Source organism: Phyllostomus hastatus, unplaced genomic scaffold, assembly GCF_019186645.2.
Source record: "Phyllostomus hastatus isolate PE091 unplaced genomic scaffold, TTU_PhHast_1.1 phas_scaffold_129, whole genome shotgun sequence".
NCBI classification, from domain to species: Eukaryota; Metazoa; Chordata; class Mammalia; order Chiroptera; family Phyllostomidae; genus Phyllostomus; species Phyllostomus hastatus.
This window is the reverse complement of record NW_025334009.1, coordinates 10,446,387-10,459,652: the sequence shown is the minus strand read 5'-3', so window position 1 is coordinate 10,459,652 and position 13,266 is coordinate 10,446,387. Positions and strand designations below refer to the sequence as shown.

General features: G+C 43.1%; 1 protein-coding gene across 1 annotated transcript in view; it reads left to right on the top strand.

The window, feature by feature from the left end:
- WDR48 (WD repeat domain 48) overlaps window positions 1-13,266 on the top strand; it is a 41,344-nt gene that overhangs the window by 2,951 nt on the left and 25,127 nt on the right. The window contains exons 2-5 of the mRNA XM_045856515.1: window positions 9,298-9,438; window positions 11,404-11,482; window positions 12,181-12,263; window positions 12,382-12,511. Of these exons, the coding sequence (XP_045712471.1) occupies window positions 9,298-9,438; window positions 11,404-11,482; window positions 12,181-12,263; window positions 12,382-12,511 (433 nt within the window). The remainder of the gene's footprint in view (window positions 1-9,297; window positions 9,439-11,403; window positions 11,483-12,180; window positions 12,264-12,381; window positions 12,512-13,266) is intronic.

Sequence of the window (13,266 nt, the reverse complement as noted above, 5' to 3'; positions counted from 1 at the left end):
CCTAGTAATCAAGATAGCAAAGCAAGTCCTCTCACTCACTCCCTGGTGGTCCCTTAGTGTTACGGTTTCCCAGCAACCTGAGTCAGTTGGTTGACTCTGTCTCCATCTTGCCTTCAACCGTGACCTCTCTCATTCGCTTCCGAGTTCTCAGAGGCGGGGAGGTTGGGCAAAAGTTGATTCCTGGCGGGGGAGGTTGGGCAAAAGTTGATTCCTGGTTTAGGAGCAACGACCGTGTTCTCACACTCAGTGATGATTCAAGAACATAAATAATTGGTCTTTCATAACAATTCCTTTGGTTGGAAATGGCTCAGAATCCAACTTGACCAGGCTCACATGACGAAACACAGTTTTGGCTCAGGTAAGTGAAAACTCAAGAGGTAGTGCTAGTTCTATACAAATCTTGAACCGGAGGGCTCACCGTGACTCTGACCCTAGGAAGTGCTGTAAAGTCAGCTTCACCAATTGGGCTGCCTGCAATTTGTCACCTCCTATTCCTGAACGCTTGGCTCTAGGCCTTGCCTCTTGGTGCTGCGTCTATCCCAGACCTTATATCCTTCCACTACACTATCCAATGTAACAGAGAGTCTTAAGTGGCTCCTGCACAGTTCCTCCTAGGATTTGCTTTCCTCGAGGATAAAACATGAGGAGGATAAAACACAGGGAGCAGAAGTGAGGAATGGAGAGACAGCCAACAAATGTCTATTCTGCCAATACTTAAAAAGTCCTTTCCCTGCTCAATTAGTTATTCTAGACCTATTCAGAGCTCAGTGTGTTCTTGACTCCTGATTGAGTCCCAGTTCTGGGCTGGTTGATTAATCTTTGATATTTTTGTAAGGATGTAGGATGGTGCCACATCCAGGCTTCTCAAGAAAAGACCCATACAGATTAGCCGTGTCTGAGCTGGTTTTTATGTAGAGTGGGTAACTAAAACTGTGGTGCCAATGTGACATCTGTTAGAGCAGGGGTCGGCACGCTTTCTTTAAAGGGCCAGAGAGTAAGGATTTTAAACTTTGCAGGCCACTCTGTGTCAGAGCCACTGAACTCTGCCATTACAAGGTGAGGCCATCCATAGACCTAACCACCTGGGTGTGCCTGTGGTCCAGAAAAACTTTGTTTACAATGCAGGATTTGGCCCCTGGCAGTTTTTTACTGACTACAGGGAAAGGAGTTTTTTAGTGAAACCACTGAATAGGAGAAGGCAGTCAAGACTACTTTTCAGAATGCTTTCTAAAATTAACACCCTAGAAATACAGGTTCCGGCAGGAAAAACAGATGTGAGAATTATTGACATTTGGCCAATTTTTCTTGGCCAAATTTAACCTGATTTAGCTTGATAGCTAAAAGTAGTCTTACACAAAAGAGCTGTGTGATTCCATTTATGGGATGTTTTAGAATAGGTGGAAATCATCTAGGGTGGAGGAAAACGTCAGGTCTAGATTGGGAGTGGGGGTAGAGTCTGGGGAAGCGGGTGGGGCAGCTCTCTAGGGCGGTATAATGTTCTATGTGTCTTATTAGGTGTTCGTATGCATAGGTGTGTTCATTTGTCAGAAGTACCTGTCTACACTTAGATTTGTACATTCCACTCGAAGTAAATTTTACCTTTAAAAAACAGGCGCCATGAATAAATAATGAACTCTAGTTAATGATATGCATGCCGAAGTATTTTAGGGGCAATTGTTATTGATGATTGCAACTTACTTTGAAAGACATCAAAAGATAACAGGATCAAACGGATAGATGGTTATGAGGTAAAGCAAATGTAGAAAATGTTCATCATAGAATACTTATAAGTGGTAGGTATATGAACGTGTGCTGTGTAATTCTTTCAGCTTTTGTATGTGTTTGGAATTTTCCACAATAAAGGGTGGGGAGAAAATAAGCTTTCAAGGTTAAATAATGGATGGCCATAAGCAGCAGAGGATGGGGAAGTGAACTGTTGGTTGCAGTGGCCCGAGGAGGCCTTGCTGAGAGGCCGGTAATAGGGATCTGCAGAAAAAGAGCTTGTCATCGGGGGAAGAGCGGTCCAGTGAGAACATCAGATGCAAAGGTCCTGAAGTGGGGCTGTCCCTGGTCTGTCTGTGGAATAAAGATGCCTTTGTGGGCGGCGTGGAGTGAGTGGGGGGCAGCAGAGGAGGAGATGGAATCAGAGAGGTAACTGCAGGCCCTAGTGAGTAAAGTCTCGGGCTTTTCCTCCAGTGCGAGGTGGGTAGCAGTGGGCGGATTTCCCGCAGACGGGTATTCACAATGGGCACGTATCTGAGTAAGTGCGGCCTGGCTGCTGTATTCAGAATGGACTGCGGGTGGACGAGGACCGAGAAAGGGAGACCAGATGCTGGGTGGTAGTGGCTCCACCCAGGGCCGTGAGAAGTGGTTGAATTTTGGATGGTGATGTGCTCACAGGACGTGAGCTGAGGGACATTGAAGTAAGGCAAGCAGCAAGGTTTGGGGCCTGAGCAGCTGGAAGAATGGAGTTACCTTGAACTCCCTGGGTGAGGAAGACCACAGGAAAAGCTGTTTCGGAGAGGACTGTCAAGAGCTTGCTTTGGGAGGTGCCACGATGAAGGCGTCTGGTAGACATCCGAGTGGAGACAGTGAGTGCACACCTCAGAGGAGCCTCGGGATCGGCCCGAGGATCCCCTTGGTGCGCCTGAAATGCTTTTACAATACCCCTTCTTTCCTTAAAGATGTGAATTTTGTACTTACTCCATAATATAGTCACATTTGTTTTCACATAAAAAATTGTCTAGTTGCTGTGGTGGGCAGAATGCCTCTCCAAAATTCTACGCTCTCATCCCTAGAATTTGTGAATATGTTATGTTATATGATAAAAAGGACTTTGCAGCTGTAACAGACTTCAGAGGAGGGGGATTATCCTGGATTATCCCAGTGGGTCCGATGTAATTACAGGAGCCCTTGAAAACAGAACTTTGTCCAGCTGCGGGCAGAAGTCAGAGAGATTTGAGGCACGAGGGGGACCCTCTGTTGCAGGAGAGGGCACCTAGAAAGCATGAAAAGAGGTGCGGGCAGCCTCTGGGAGCAAGAAGACTGGGCCCTCGCACCTACAACCGCAGGGCCTGAATTCAGCCCACAGCCTGATTGAGCCTGGAAGCAGGTTCTCCCAAAGCCTCCAGAAGGGGAAGAGGCTTTTCAAGACTTTTGTGGATTTTGGCCTTGAGATTGACTAAGCAGAGGACTCACCCATTGCTCAGCCTGACCTCTGACCTAAAGAACTCTGAAATACAGTAAAAGGGAATGTTGTAAGGCACTAAATTTAGGTAATTTATTATATCAGCAATAGAAAGCTAAACCAATCACCTTGAAATAATCAAAGATAGTTTTTCTCCTGATTGCTTCTGCCCTTGGGCACATTACCAGTAACTCAGGGGCATATAAGCTTGAAATGGAGAGACAGACCACATGGAGTTCAGTGGATCATCCCCACTATCTGATTTCTTTGTTTTCGGTCCAACATAATTGCTAGAGAAGTTGAATGACGCTTACTGAGCCGGCTACAAACACTTAAAGTGTCACTTAACTGGATACTTGCTGTCCAGGGGCTACCCTTTTATTTTCTCCTTTCAAAGTTCCTTTAATTGTGTCTTCCAGAATGCATATTTCCTACTTACTACTGAAGGTCTCGTCCCTCATAGAGTCTGAATAGTACCTTCTGCTCCTACCCAGCCTCCTCTTTTTTAAAGCAAATTAGGACAATCAGGTAGGAGTCCTCTCCTGCCTTCTCTGCCTTCAATGAAGTTGTTCCAGGGCTTTGTTCACTCATTTATTGCTTCTGTCTCCAGCACCTTCTGCTTTTCTCTTTATTTTACTTCCATGTTTTCTGCCTGCAAAGGTCACCTTTATCTTGGGGAATAAAACTTTATTTAACTTGCTCTCACTCCTAGTTATGTTCTTTCCCTTGTTAGGATGAAAAAGCTGCAGGAGGACTTTTAGACTCACTACTGTATGTATCCTCAGCATTTAGAGTCCAGCCTGGCAACTGATGGGTAATCAACATTTGTTGAAAGAAATGAGTCCTGTTTTCCTTTTCTCTACAGCCAGTTTTTTTCCTTTACTAAGACTTTAATGTAATATATCTAGGAACTTATCACAGTATATAGTTTATCTTTGTTCTGTAGTGACCACATACAATGGATGTACCATGATTTATCTCGCCATTTCCTTGTTGGAGATGCTATTTCTGTTTTGTCCATCATACTAAAATTTACCAAAAAAAAAAAAAAAAAGAGTTACAAAATAGTGTGAAAGTCTTCTAAGAGTACACAAAAGGACAACGATAGATGATATAATATAGAATGCATAAAAGATGAAAGCGCAGTTTGAAAGTTCCAACATCTGACTGATAGGAGTTTTAAGAAATACACACACACACAAAACACAGAGTTATTAATGAATTGTTACAAGAAAAGTTCCCAGAAAGATCCTAAGAGCGTGTGTGGGGTGGGGGTGGAGGTGGGTACTGGTGGTGATGCAGGAGAGAATGAAAGTGGAATCGCTTGCGTGTGAATGGAACAGAATGACGTTGAGTTCAGTGGCCACACGGGATGCTGGAGGAAGTTAGAGCAGTGCCTTCAAAAGCCGAGGGAAGTTTTTCTACGTGGACTCCTCTGCCCCACCAAATCGAGTGTAAAGGTGAAGACCTTCCCAGGCAGGCAAGGGCTAAGTCACCTCCCGTGTACCTTTTCCTGTGTCAGTCTCTTAAGGTCCCGGGATGTACTTCAGCAGCACGGGGAGCAAACAAACAAAGGGGACATTGGGATTCAGGAAACAATGGCTCTAGCCCGGAAGAGCAGTGCAGGGAAGCCCAGAAGATGACAGCTGTGTCAGCGGACCTACAGGGCAGCCAGCGCAGGCTGGAGCGGAAGGTGGAGGACACTGGGCGGACGCCTTCTGGGGAAAGGGGGTGGGTGGGTTCTTGCTCGAATGTCTAATATGGTACGGCAGTTAAAGAAAATTGAAGTTAGAGGAAACCATCGAAGAAGAGAAGAAAGATAGAACTCAAGGGAAAACAAAACACTCTCTGAAGAAGGAAATGTATTCATCATGTAGTACTTAGCTAGTCAGTAGATAGGAATTGCGAAGTCAGCCACTGTAGTACTGGTTGTTCATTCAACCAAAAGTAGCAGTGTATCTGTATCAGAAGAGTAGGGGGAGGAGTTACTGGGGTAGTTTCAGAATTATAGCCTAATCCATCATAGCCTGAGTAGATAGGTAAACCTAACATGGATAAACCAGAAAGCTGTAGAATAAGGACAATATTTCAAGAAATTCAACAACTATCCAGAAGAAACAGAGTGGACATTAGTTCCCTCTAGGGATTGAGATCGGTAAGGGGAGTATTACACAGACAGTAGGCAGGTGGGTTTTCATTACAGTCTCTCAGTACTATTTGATTTCCTGAACACAGACACAAATTACTTGGATAAAAATTAAATTATAAATTCAAAATACTAAGTAACGTATGCCCATTGTGAAATACCATGTAAAAAAAGCGTGAGTGACAGTCACCATAACTCCATTACTCAGGAATAACTACTCGTGGTTTTATATGTGTAGGTCCTTCCAAACTTGTATATTTATTTTTAAATATATATTTAATATTCAGAACACTTTACAGTAATGATTATTATACATGGCTGTGTTGGACCACACAAATTTCACTTAAATATAGCATGGCTTTCTTCCCATGCCAATCAGTCTACATCTACGTCAATATTTTTAATGATTAAATAGTATTGTTTTGTGGATGTGCCAAATTTTATCCAATTAGGATATTTCTAATTCTTTACCATTTTTTCAAAAAGATTTTGTCTATTTTATATTTAGAGAGAAGGAAACGGAGAGAGAAAGAGTGGGAGAGAAACATCAATGTGAGAGAGACATGGATGGGTTGCCTCTCACATGCACCCCGGTAGGAACTACCCTCAGCCCAGGCCTGTGTCGTGACTGGAAATCGAACCAGCGACCTTTTGGTTCACAGGCTGGTGCTTAGTCCGCTGAACCACACCAGCCAGGCTCTTTGCCATTTTTAATCACACATCTGTGATGGATACCTTTAAAGAGGTGGGCCAGACTTGTCTAGCTAAGAATTACTTTCCACCTGGAAGAAGGACTGACACTCATGTTATTCTCTGACCCTTTCCCACTGGACCAATCAGGCAATCTCCCAGGAATTTGAAAATTAAGATTCATATATGCGACATAGTCTCTGTTAAAGAAAGGGAATGTGTTCTGAGAAGCAGATCAGGGGCCATAAAGCCCCAGAGAAAGAGATTGAAAGAAACTGAAATTGACATTGAAGCCAACTTGGTTTCTGATGGCTAATACGTGATTCATGTAACAAATATTTATCAAATGTCTTTTATGCTGGACATTGTAATGAGGGGTGGGAGGAACAAGGTAGGCAAGTTCCTTGCTGTCTAGGAACTTTTACTCTAATGAAGAAGCTGGGACAAAAAAGATAAACATGGAGTGTGGTACAACTGTGAAAGAAGTGAGTAGGGTGAGTGATAGGGGGTGGAGATCAGGAAAGGCCCTTGAGAGGAGGGGACATCTCCACCAAGACCTGAAGGGCTAAGGTGGCCGGACAAGATAGAAGCTGGGGGACGCATTCTGGTGGGGGCTGGAGAGGTGGCACCGGGAACAGTAAGTGTGAAGGGGTGGGGAGAAGAAAGAGCTTGATGTGTCTGAGGAGCCGAAAGGAGTTTGGAGTGAGAAAGGAGTTTGGAGTGACGGACGGCCTTTGGAAAAGCTGGGGCAGGTTAGTTGGAGGTGAGCGTGAGGATGCAGGGCGGAACTGGAGCGCGTGAGGAATTTGAACTTTAAATGTAATGGAAGCTTTTGGAAGGCTTCAGCAGAGACGTGCCATGATTTTATTTTAAAATGTCTTTTATGAGTCAGAACTGTATTTCCTGCCCTTGGGCTTTTAGAGATCTTGTATCCTTATGTTAAATTCTTTTTTCTTTCTTTTTTTATTTAAGCTGGTTTGAGTGGATTTCAATTTCAGGTACTTGTATCCAAGGACTCACCCCTGTTGCCTATATATACAACCTTCTCACTTCACTGATTATTTATGTCCATTGGCCATTTTCTGGTTAAGAAATGTCCTCCTCACGATGACTTGTTCTTATGGCTTTGTAAGGAATCTTGGTATGGTGTCAAGAGTAAACTTTTGTCTTTTGTATTTATTTCATTATTTTTCCAGTTAGATGTTTGCCTTTTACCCTTGCCCATACTATTCTTTGATATTCAGAAGGCATTTTTTAAAAAATAACAGCTTTACTGAGGTATAAAATTAATATAATATAAAGTCACCCTGTTAAACTATACAACTTGATGGTTTTTAATATACTCACGAGTCTGAGTGTTGATCACCTAACTCCAGAGCATTGTCACCGCCCTGCAAAGAAGCCCCACGCCCGTTAACAGTCACTCCCCGTTCCCTTCCCCTCCAGGCCTCTGGCAGCCACTGACCTACCCTCAGTCTCTGTGGGTTTACATGTCTGGACATTTAGAATAAATAGAATCAGAAAATACGTGGCATTTTATAACTGGCCTTTTTCACTCAGCATGGTTTTAAGGCTCACTCATGTTGTGGCATCTGTCGGCACTCCCTCCTTTCGTGGCTGAACCGTACCGCGCTGCACGCGTGGACCGCGTGTGGTCCCGCCTTTGTCCGCTGAGGGACGTTGAGTCGTTGCACTTTTCGGCTCTAGTGGATGGTGCTGCGGAGGACGTTTGTGTGCTTAGGAAAGGTTCTGACTTGTATTTGGTCTGAACAGCGGTGCTCTTTTCCTTTGTGAAGATTGCTGTCTTATTGTGTTGGCAGAGCCTTCTCAATATAGTCCATGTAAATACTCACCTGTCTTATTTTAAGTATTTTATGATTAAATTATTCATTTTCAATCTTTAGTCCACATGAAAATTCATTTTGTTTAAGATTTGGGAAAGGCATATGTAATTTTTCCCAATAGAATCACTAGATGCTCCTAGGTAATTTGTAAATAATGTATCATGCCTTCATTGATTTGAAACACTATGTTTACATCAAAATAAAAAATTTATAATAGGAAAATATGTTTCCAAATTTCGTTTTATTCCATTGATTCTTTTATATATTCCTATTGTGGTACTCCATTGTAATTATGGTAGCTTTAGACTTACGATATCTTTTAAGATGTTTAAAGAATATGCTTTTATTTAAAAAAATAACTGGGAATTCCCTAAAAAAATAAAAACCTGTATATTTTGCCAACTTCTAGAAAGAAATCCAGTGGGATTCTGGCCAAAGTTTGATTGAATTCACAAATTTAGAAAGCAGTTGTTAATTTTGAATCTTCCTGTGCTACAATATGGTACCTCCTTTATTCAAGTTTTCTTCCATGTACCTTGTTCTGTCAGTTGTTTTAGGTGTTTATTCTTGTTGCTATTGTGAATAGGTCTCCCCACTCCCTCTCCCTCCTCCACACCTCCTGTTATAGTCTTAATTGTTTGTTTCATTAAATTAGAAGGTTTTGCTTTTGGCTGCCAGCCAGCTTGTTGACTTTTTCATAATTGTAATTGCTTTTGGTTGATTCTCTTGAGTTTCACATGAAGCAGACAGAACTTACCTGTAAAAACACCTAGTGTAAAGTCCTCTGAAGGAAAGGTTTAGTGTGTTAGAGGAACACAAAACCTCATTTGCTTGCCGGGTGAGAGAAGGCATTTTTGAGGAAGCATTATTTAAACAGAAACCTGAAGACTGCAGTAGACTTGGCCAGACAGAGGGGAAGAAGAACTTCCAGACAGAGGGGATTTGCACGTGTCACTAATGCGCTGGAGGCCCCGTGGGTGCAAGGGACAGGGCATGGTGAGCCCAGAGGAGCAGCAGGAGAGGTGAGCGAGGCCTTTGAGGCCGCCGTGTTGAGTTCAGGTCAAATCACGACTCCAGCCGAGTAAGCACTGGAGGGGGCTTGGGGCAGGAGTGAAACGCATTCCAGTTTCCAGCTGCTCTGTGGGAAATGGATTAAAGACAAACCAGAGTGGGAGTGGAGGCCAGTTAGGAAGCAGTTACGGTAGTTTAGCATCAGACTTGCTCATCTCGGACAAGGCTGTTACTAATGTCATTCTTCTCGCCTCAGCCCTTCAGTCTCTACAGAGTAACGTGAGATGTTTATTGGATTGAAAATAAGTTTTATATTGGAAAATGTGGGACTTTGAATTTGCGATTGACCACTAGTAGTAGGCTGTATTCTACTGCATGTTCGTAATTTCACAGAGAGCGCATGTTGACGTATTTGTCAGGTTTCCTATGTTATTCGAGATGAAGTGGAGAAGTACAATCGAAATGGAGTCAACGCCTTGCAGCTGGACCCAGCACTCAACAGGCTTTTCACGGCAGGGCGGGACTCCATCATCAGGATTTGGAGCGTCAACCAGCACAAGGTAAGGCAGGGGTCCCACTAACATTTGAAATCTGTGCTCCGTACAATTTGGTCTGATACAGCGTGCTTTTCATAGCTTCAGGCGTAACCTCTGAGCACTGAGGTATTTGGCACACCCTTTAAAGGTAAACTGCACCCAGGATTCTGTGAGTCCTTGAGAAAACACCCCAGGGGAGTTTCAGAAGTATCTAGCTAAGGGAGGGCCTCCATAAACCAGGCGTGCGATAAGAGCTCTCTGCTAGAAGGGAACGAAGAGATTTGCCTGGTAGGGGGACTATTCGTAACAATTTTTTTTTCTGCTTTAAATGTGTTCCCAAAAAGCTTCTTGGCAACCATTTCCACTGCTGCTAAGAAAAGGTCGACTGTGCTTTTTACATTTGTAACTAATCTTGAACAAATACTTGATTTCTTCATTTAAAAGTGATTAGGATGCCCACAAAACCCATAGGACCTAATTTGATAGCACAAGGCCGGTGTAAAAGTATGAAGGCAAAACATGCTCCCCTTCCTTAGGAGACTTAAAGTCTGCCTTCTTAAAGAGGGACCAGGATTTCAGTGTATGGAAAGATAAGTGCCCTGTCAAATGGCAATGAACTCTCTTTATATTTCGTTTAAATGCCTGTATTGTAAATGACATAGACAGGAAGATTCAGGGAAGGAAAGCGACATTTATTGAGCTCCTGGCTGTGTACCATACACTCTTAGCACTTTCATATCCAATATGATCTTAATTTTCATGATATTCCTTCAGGGCAGCTCTTATGTCCGTGTGCATGGATGGGAAAACAGGCTCAGAGAACCCAGGGTTAAGTAGCTACTAAGTGGCAGAGACTTAGAGCCTCACTTCAGTTCTCTGGTGCCAAACCTTGTAGTTTTAAAAGTCTGTGTCTTCTTGGCAAGCTCTGCAAGTCTGATGTTCAGTCCAGAAAACACCCACTATTTTGTGCACGTGCTAGATGATGTTTCTTTAAATGGCCTTTGGTCTGGTGGGGTTTGGATTCTTTAACCAGTAGCAGTAGTGGTGGTTCAACGTCAGAAACATGGAAAGTAAGGAAATCGTGGCTTTTAAGTGCTTTTTGGAACTTATATTTAAATTGCAATGGCACCTTTTTGGGAATTAATAGTATTTCAGACAAGTTACAAAAAATATTCACAAAAACTAACCTGGAAGAATCTAGAAAGGTCCCTGTTCTGCCCTCAAACATCTTTTTTCTGGTCTTCATTTTATGACAAGATTGAATAGCATAGTTTCTCAAATAGACTTGTATGGTTCTCTTTGCCCAGGAAGTGTCTTGCAGTTGCCAGTCTTGGGCGTAGGATGTAACTATAGATTCTTCTTTACAAGCCTCTCCTGGTAAATAAGAACTTACTTATAAAAGCCAGCGAGAGGCATAGAAGAATCTCCAATTACTGAGTTGAAATGGAGACCAGGCTATTACTCCTTTAGCCCTTGGCTTCCATTTCTTCTCTGAAGGACCACAGGTACCATAAGGAAAACATTTAATTCAGAAGGTGAAACCCGCAGTGGGAAGCTGAAAACGAAAGTGTGCATCTCCCTCTGCCGTCGGGCCAGGCTCCTCATAGCCCCCCTCCGCCTCCTTTCTGCCCCGCTGTCTGCTGGGAGCCCTCACCACGACTGGGTCAGAAGGCCCAGCCTGCAGATGTGGGCCCTCCCCGCCCGCTCTAGCGAGCCTGTCCTGGAGCACTGTTGCCTTCTCTGGCTCAGGGCAGGAAAACTGAGCATTTGTCACGGAGACCTGGGCTTTTGTCCAGAATGACACCGTCCTGAGACAAACCTTCCATTTGCACCTGCTACCTGGGAGCGTCAGTTGCTGGGGGCTCGATTTTAAGGCCTTAGAGCAGCATGCCACGCTAACTGAAGGATCTGGACAGATTTATAATTTGTAATATATTTTACTCGCTCAGATAAACTAATGACATCCTTATGATTTTCTTTTAATTCCAGCAAGATCCATACATAGCCTCTATGGAGCACCACACCGACTGGGTGAACGACATCGTGCTCTGCTGTAATGGGAAAACACGTGAGTGCTTCTTTGATTATTGCGCTCAGGAAGCTTTTAATTTAATTCGATATATTTTTCATGAAATAGAACGTACATACAGAAAAGATTACACACCTTGACAGCACAGCTCAATAATAAGATTTTGCAAGGTAAACACACATACCAAGAAATGCTTTACCAGAAGCACCGCCTTCCCCACCCCCACCCGTGCCACCTTCTCGGTCCCTACTTTTTGTCCCGAGGTACCTGCTCCTCTGTCTGTCTTCTGAACACTGGCGATTGGTTTTACCTACCTTTGAACTGCATATAAATAGATTAATATGTATTCTTTTAACCTTGTTAATATACCTTTCTTCTCTTATTATGGTAAGATCCATTTCTTGGTTTTTCAGTCTGTGTGAGAAGAATTTCCCCAATTAAACTAGTTCAACTGGAACTTTAAAAAGACGTTTCTCCTGCCTCTTAAAAAAAAATTTGAGACAGAAGACAGTAGGTTCTAGAAAAAGTTTTTAGATATATATGTACCATATGTGTATTAACGTGAACAGATATTTGAATTAATGTTAGGAATATTATAAATATTAAAGTATGTATAATAATATGTATATGTATAATAGAAACATTAGTTTGAAATAATGTTACATTGATTTATGATGTCTTTGAAATGGTGATAAGTTATCCCACGAAGGTGTTTGTTAATTCTTTGCCTCTTCTAGTGATATCTGCTTCCTCTGACACGACAGTAAAAGTATGGAATGCACATAAGGGGTTTTGCATGTCAACATTAAGGACACATAAGGTAAAAAACTAACATAATCTTCAGTGTATTCAGCATAATATTGGAATCTCAGTACTTTATGTGGCTCACTTTCTTGTCGATCTGCAGTGTCAATCATGGTGCATGTGTTCTGTTGCAGGATTATGTAAAGGCCTTAGCGTATGCCAAGGATAAAGAACTGGTAGCGTCGGCTGGGCTGGACAGACAGATATTCCTGTGGGATGTGAATACTCTAACAGCACTGACTGCCTCAAATAACACTGTCACAAGTAAGGTGTCTGAATACGTTTCTTTAACAGTGCTCCTAGTTGACATAAATGAAGAATGGCTTATAAAACATCTTTGATGAGCTTGCATCACTACAGTGGCTCACCTAGAGAGCGCTTCTACGTATAGCATTCTAGCCCTGAAGAGAATGTTTGAAAAGGGAGAAACCCTAGTTTCTTGCTGCAGTTTAAAATGGCAGCTTCTCCAGATGTCACCTGGCATGTTTGTGTATGTGCATATCTCAGCTCCCTAGCTAAAGTGTAAGCTCCTGCAGGACCGAAGAGTCTGTCTCACTGCTGCATTGTCTCTCCCACAGCATTGCCTGGCCCAGAGCCGCACACTCAGCAGAGAGATGCAGGTGGTGATTACCTGACAAAGTAGGCAGTTTCTGACTTTCAAAAGTGTTACTATATAGTAAGGACCGTTGAGTTAATGACCAAGATGGAAAATACCCAAAGCAAAGAAAGAAAAGGTTTTCAGTGCTAATTTTGCAGGGCCTTTTCTGAGCAGCCTTAAAGAATCCAGCCAATTCCAGAAGAGTTCAGGGAGGCTAGGCTGCTTCCGGAGGCAATTTAGAGACATTCACAGCAGGTTACAGCACGAGTGCTTCCTCTGCTGAGAGATCTCAGGTTACCAGGTCAGACGCGTGCAAGTCTAGCCTTGAAACTCAGCCTCATGCTTGGCCCAGCCCACTTACTAGTGCCCTCTGGGCCAGGTGTCAGAAAGGTCTCTAAGAAGCACATTTTTAGCTAAGTTT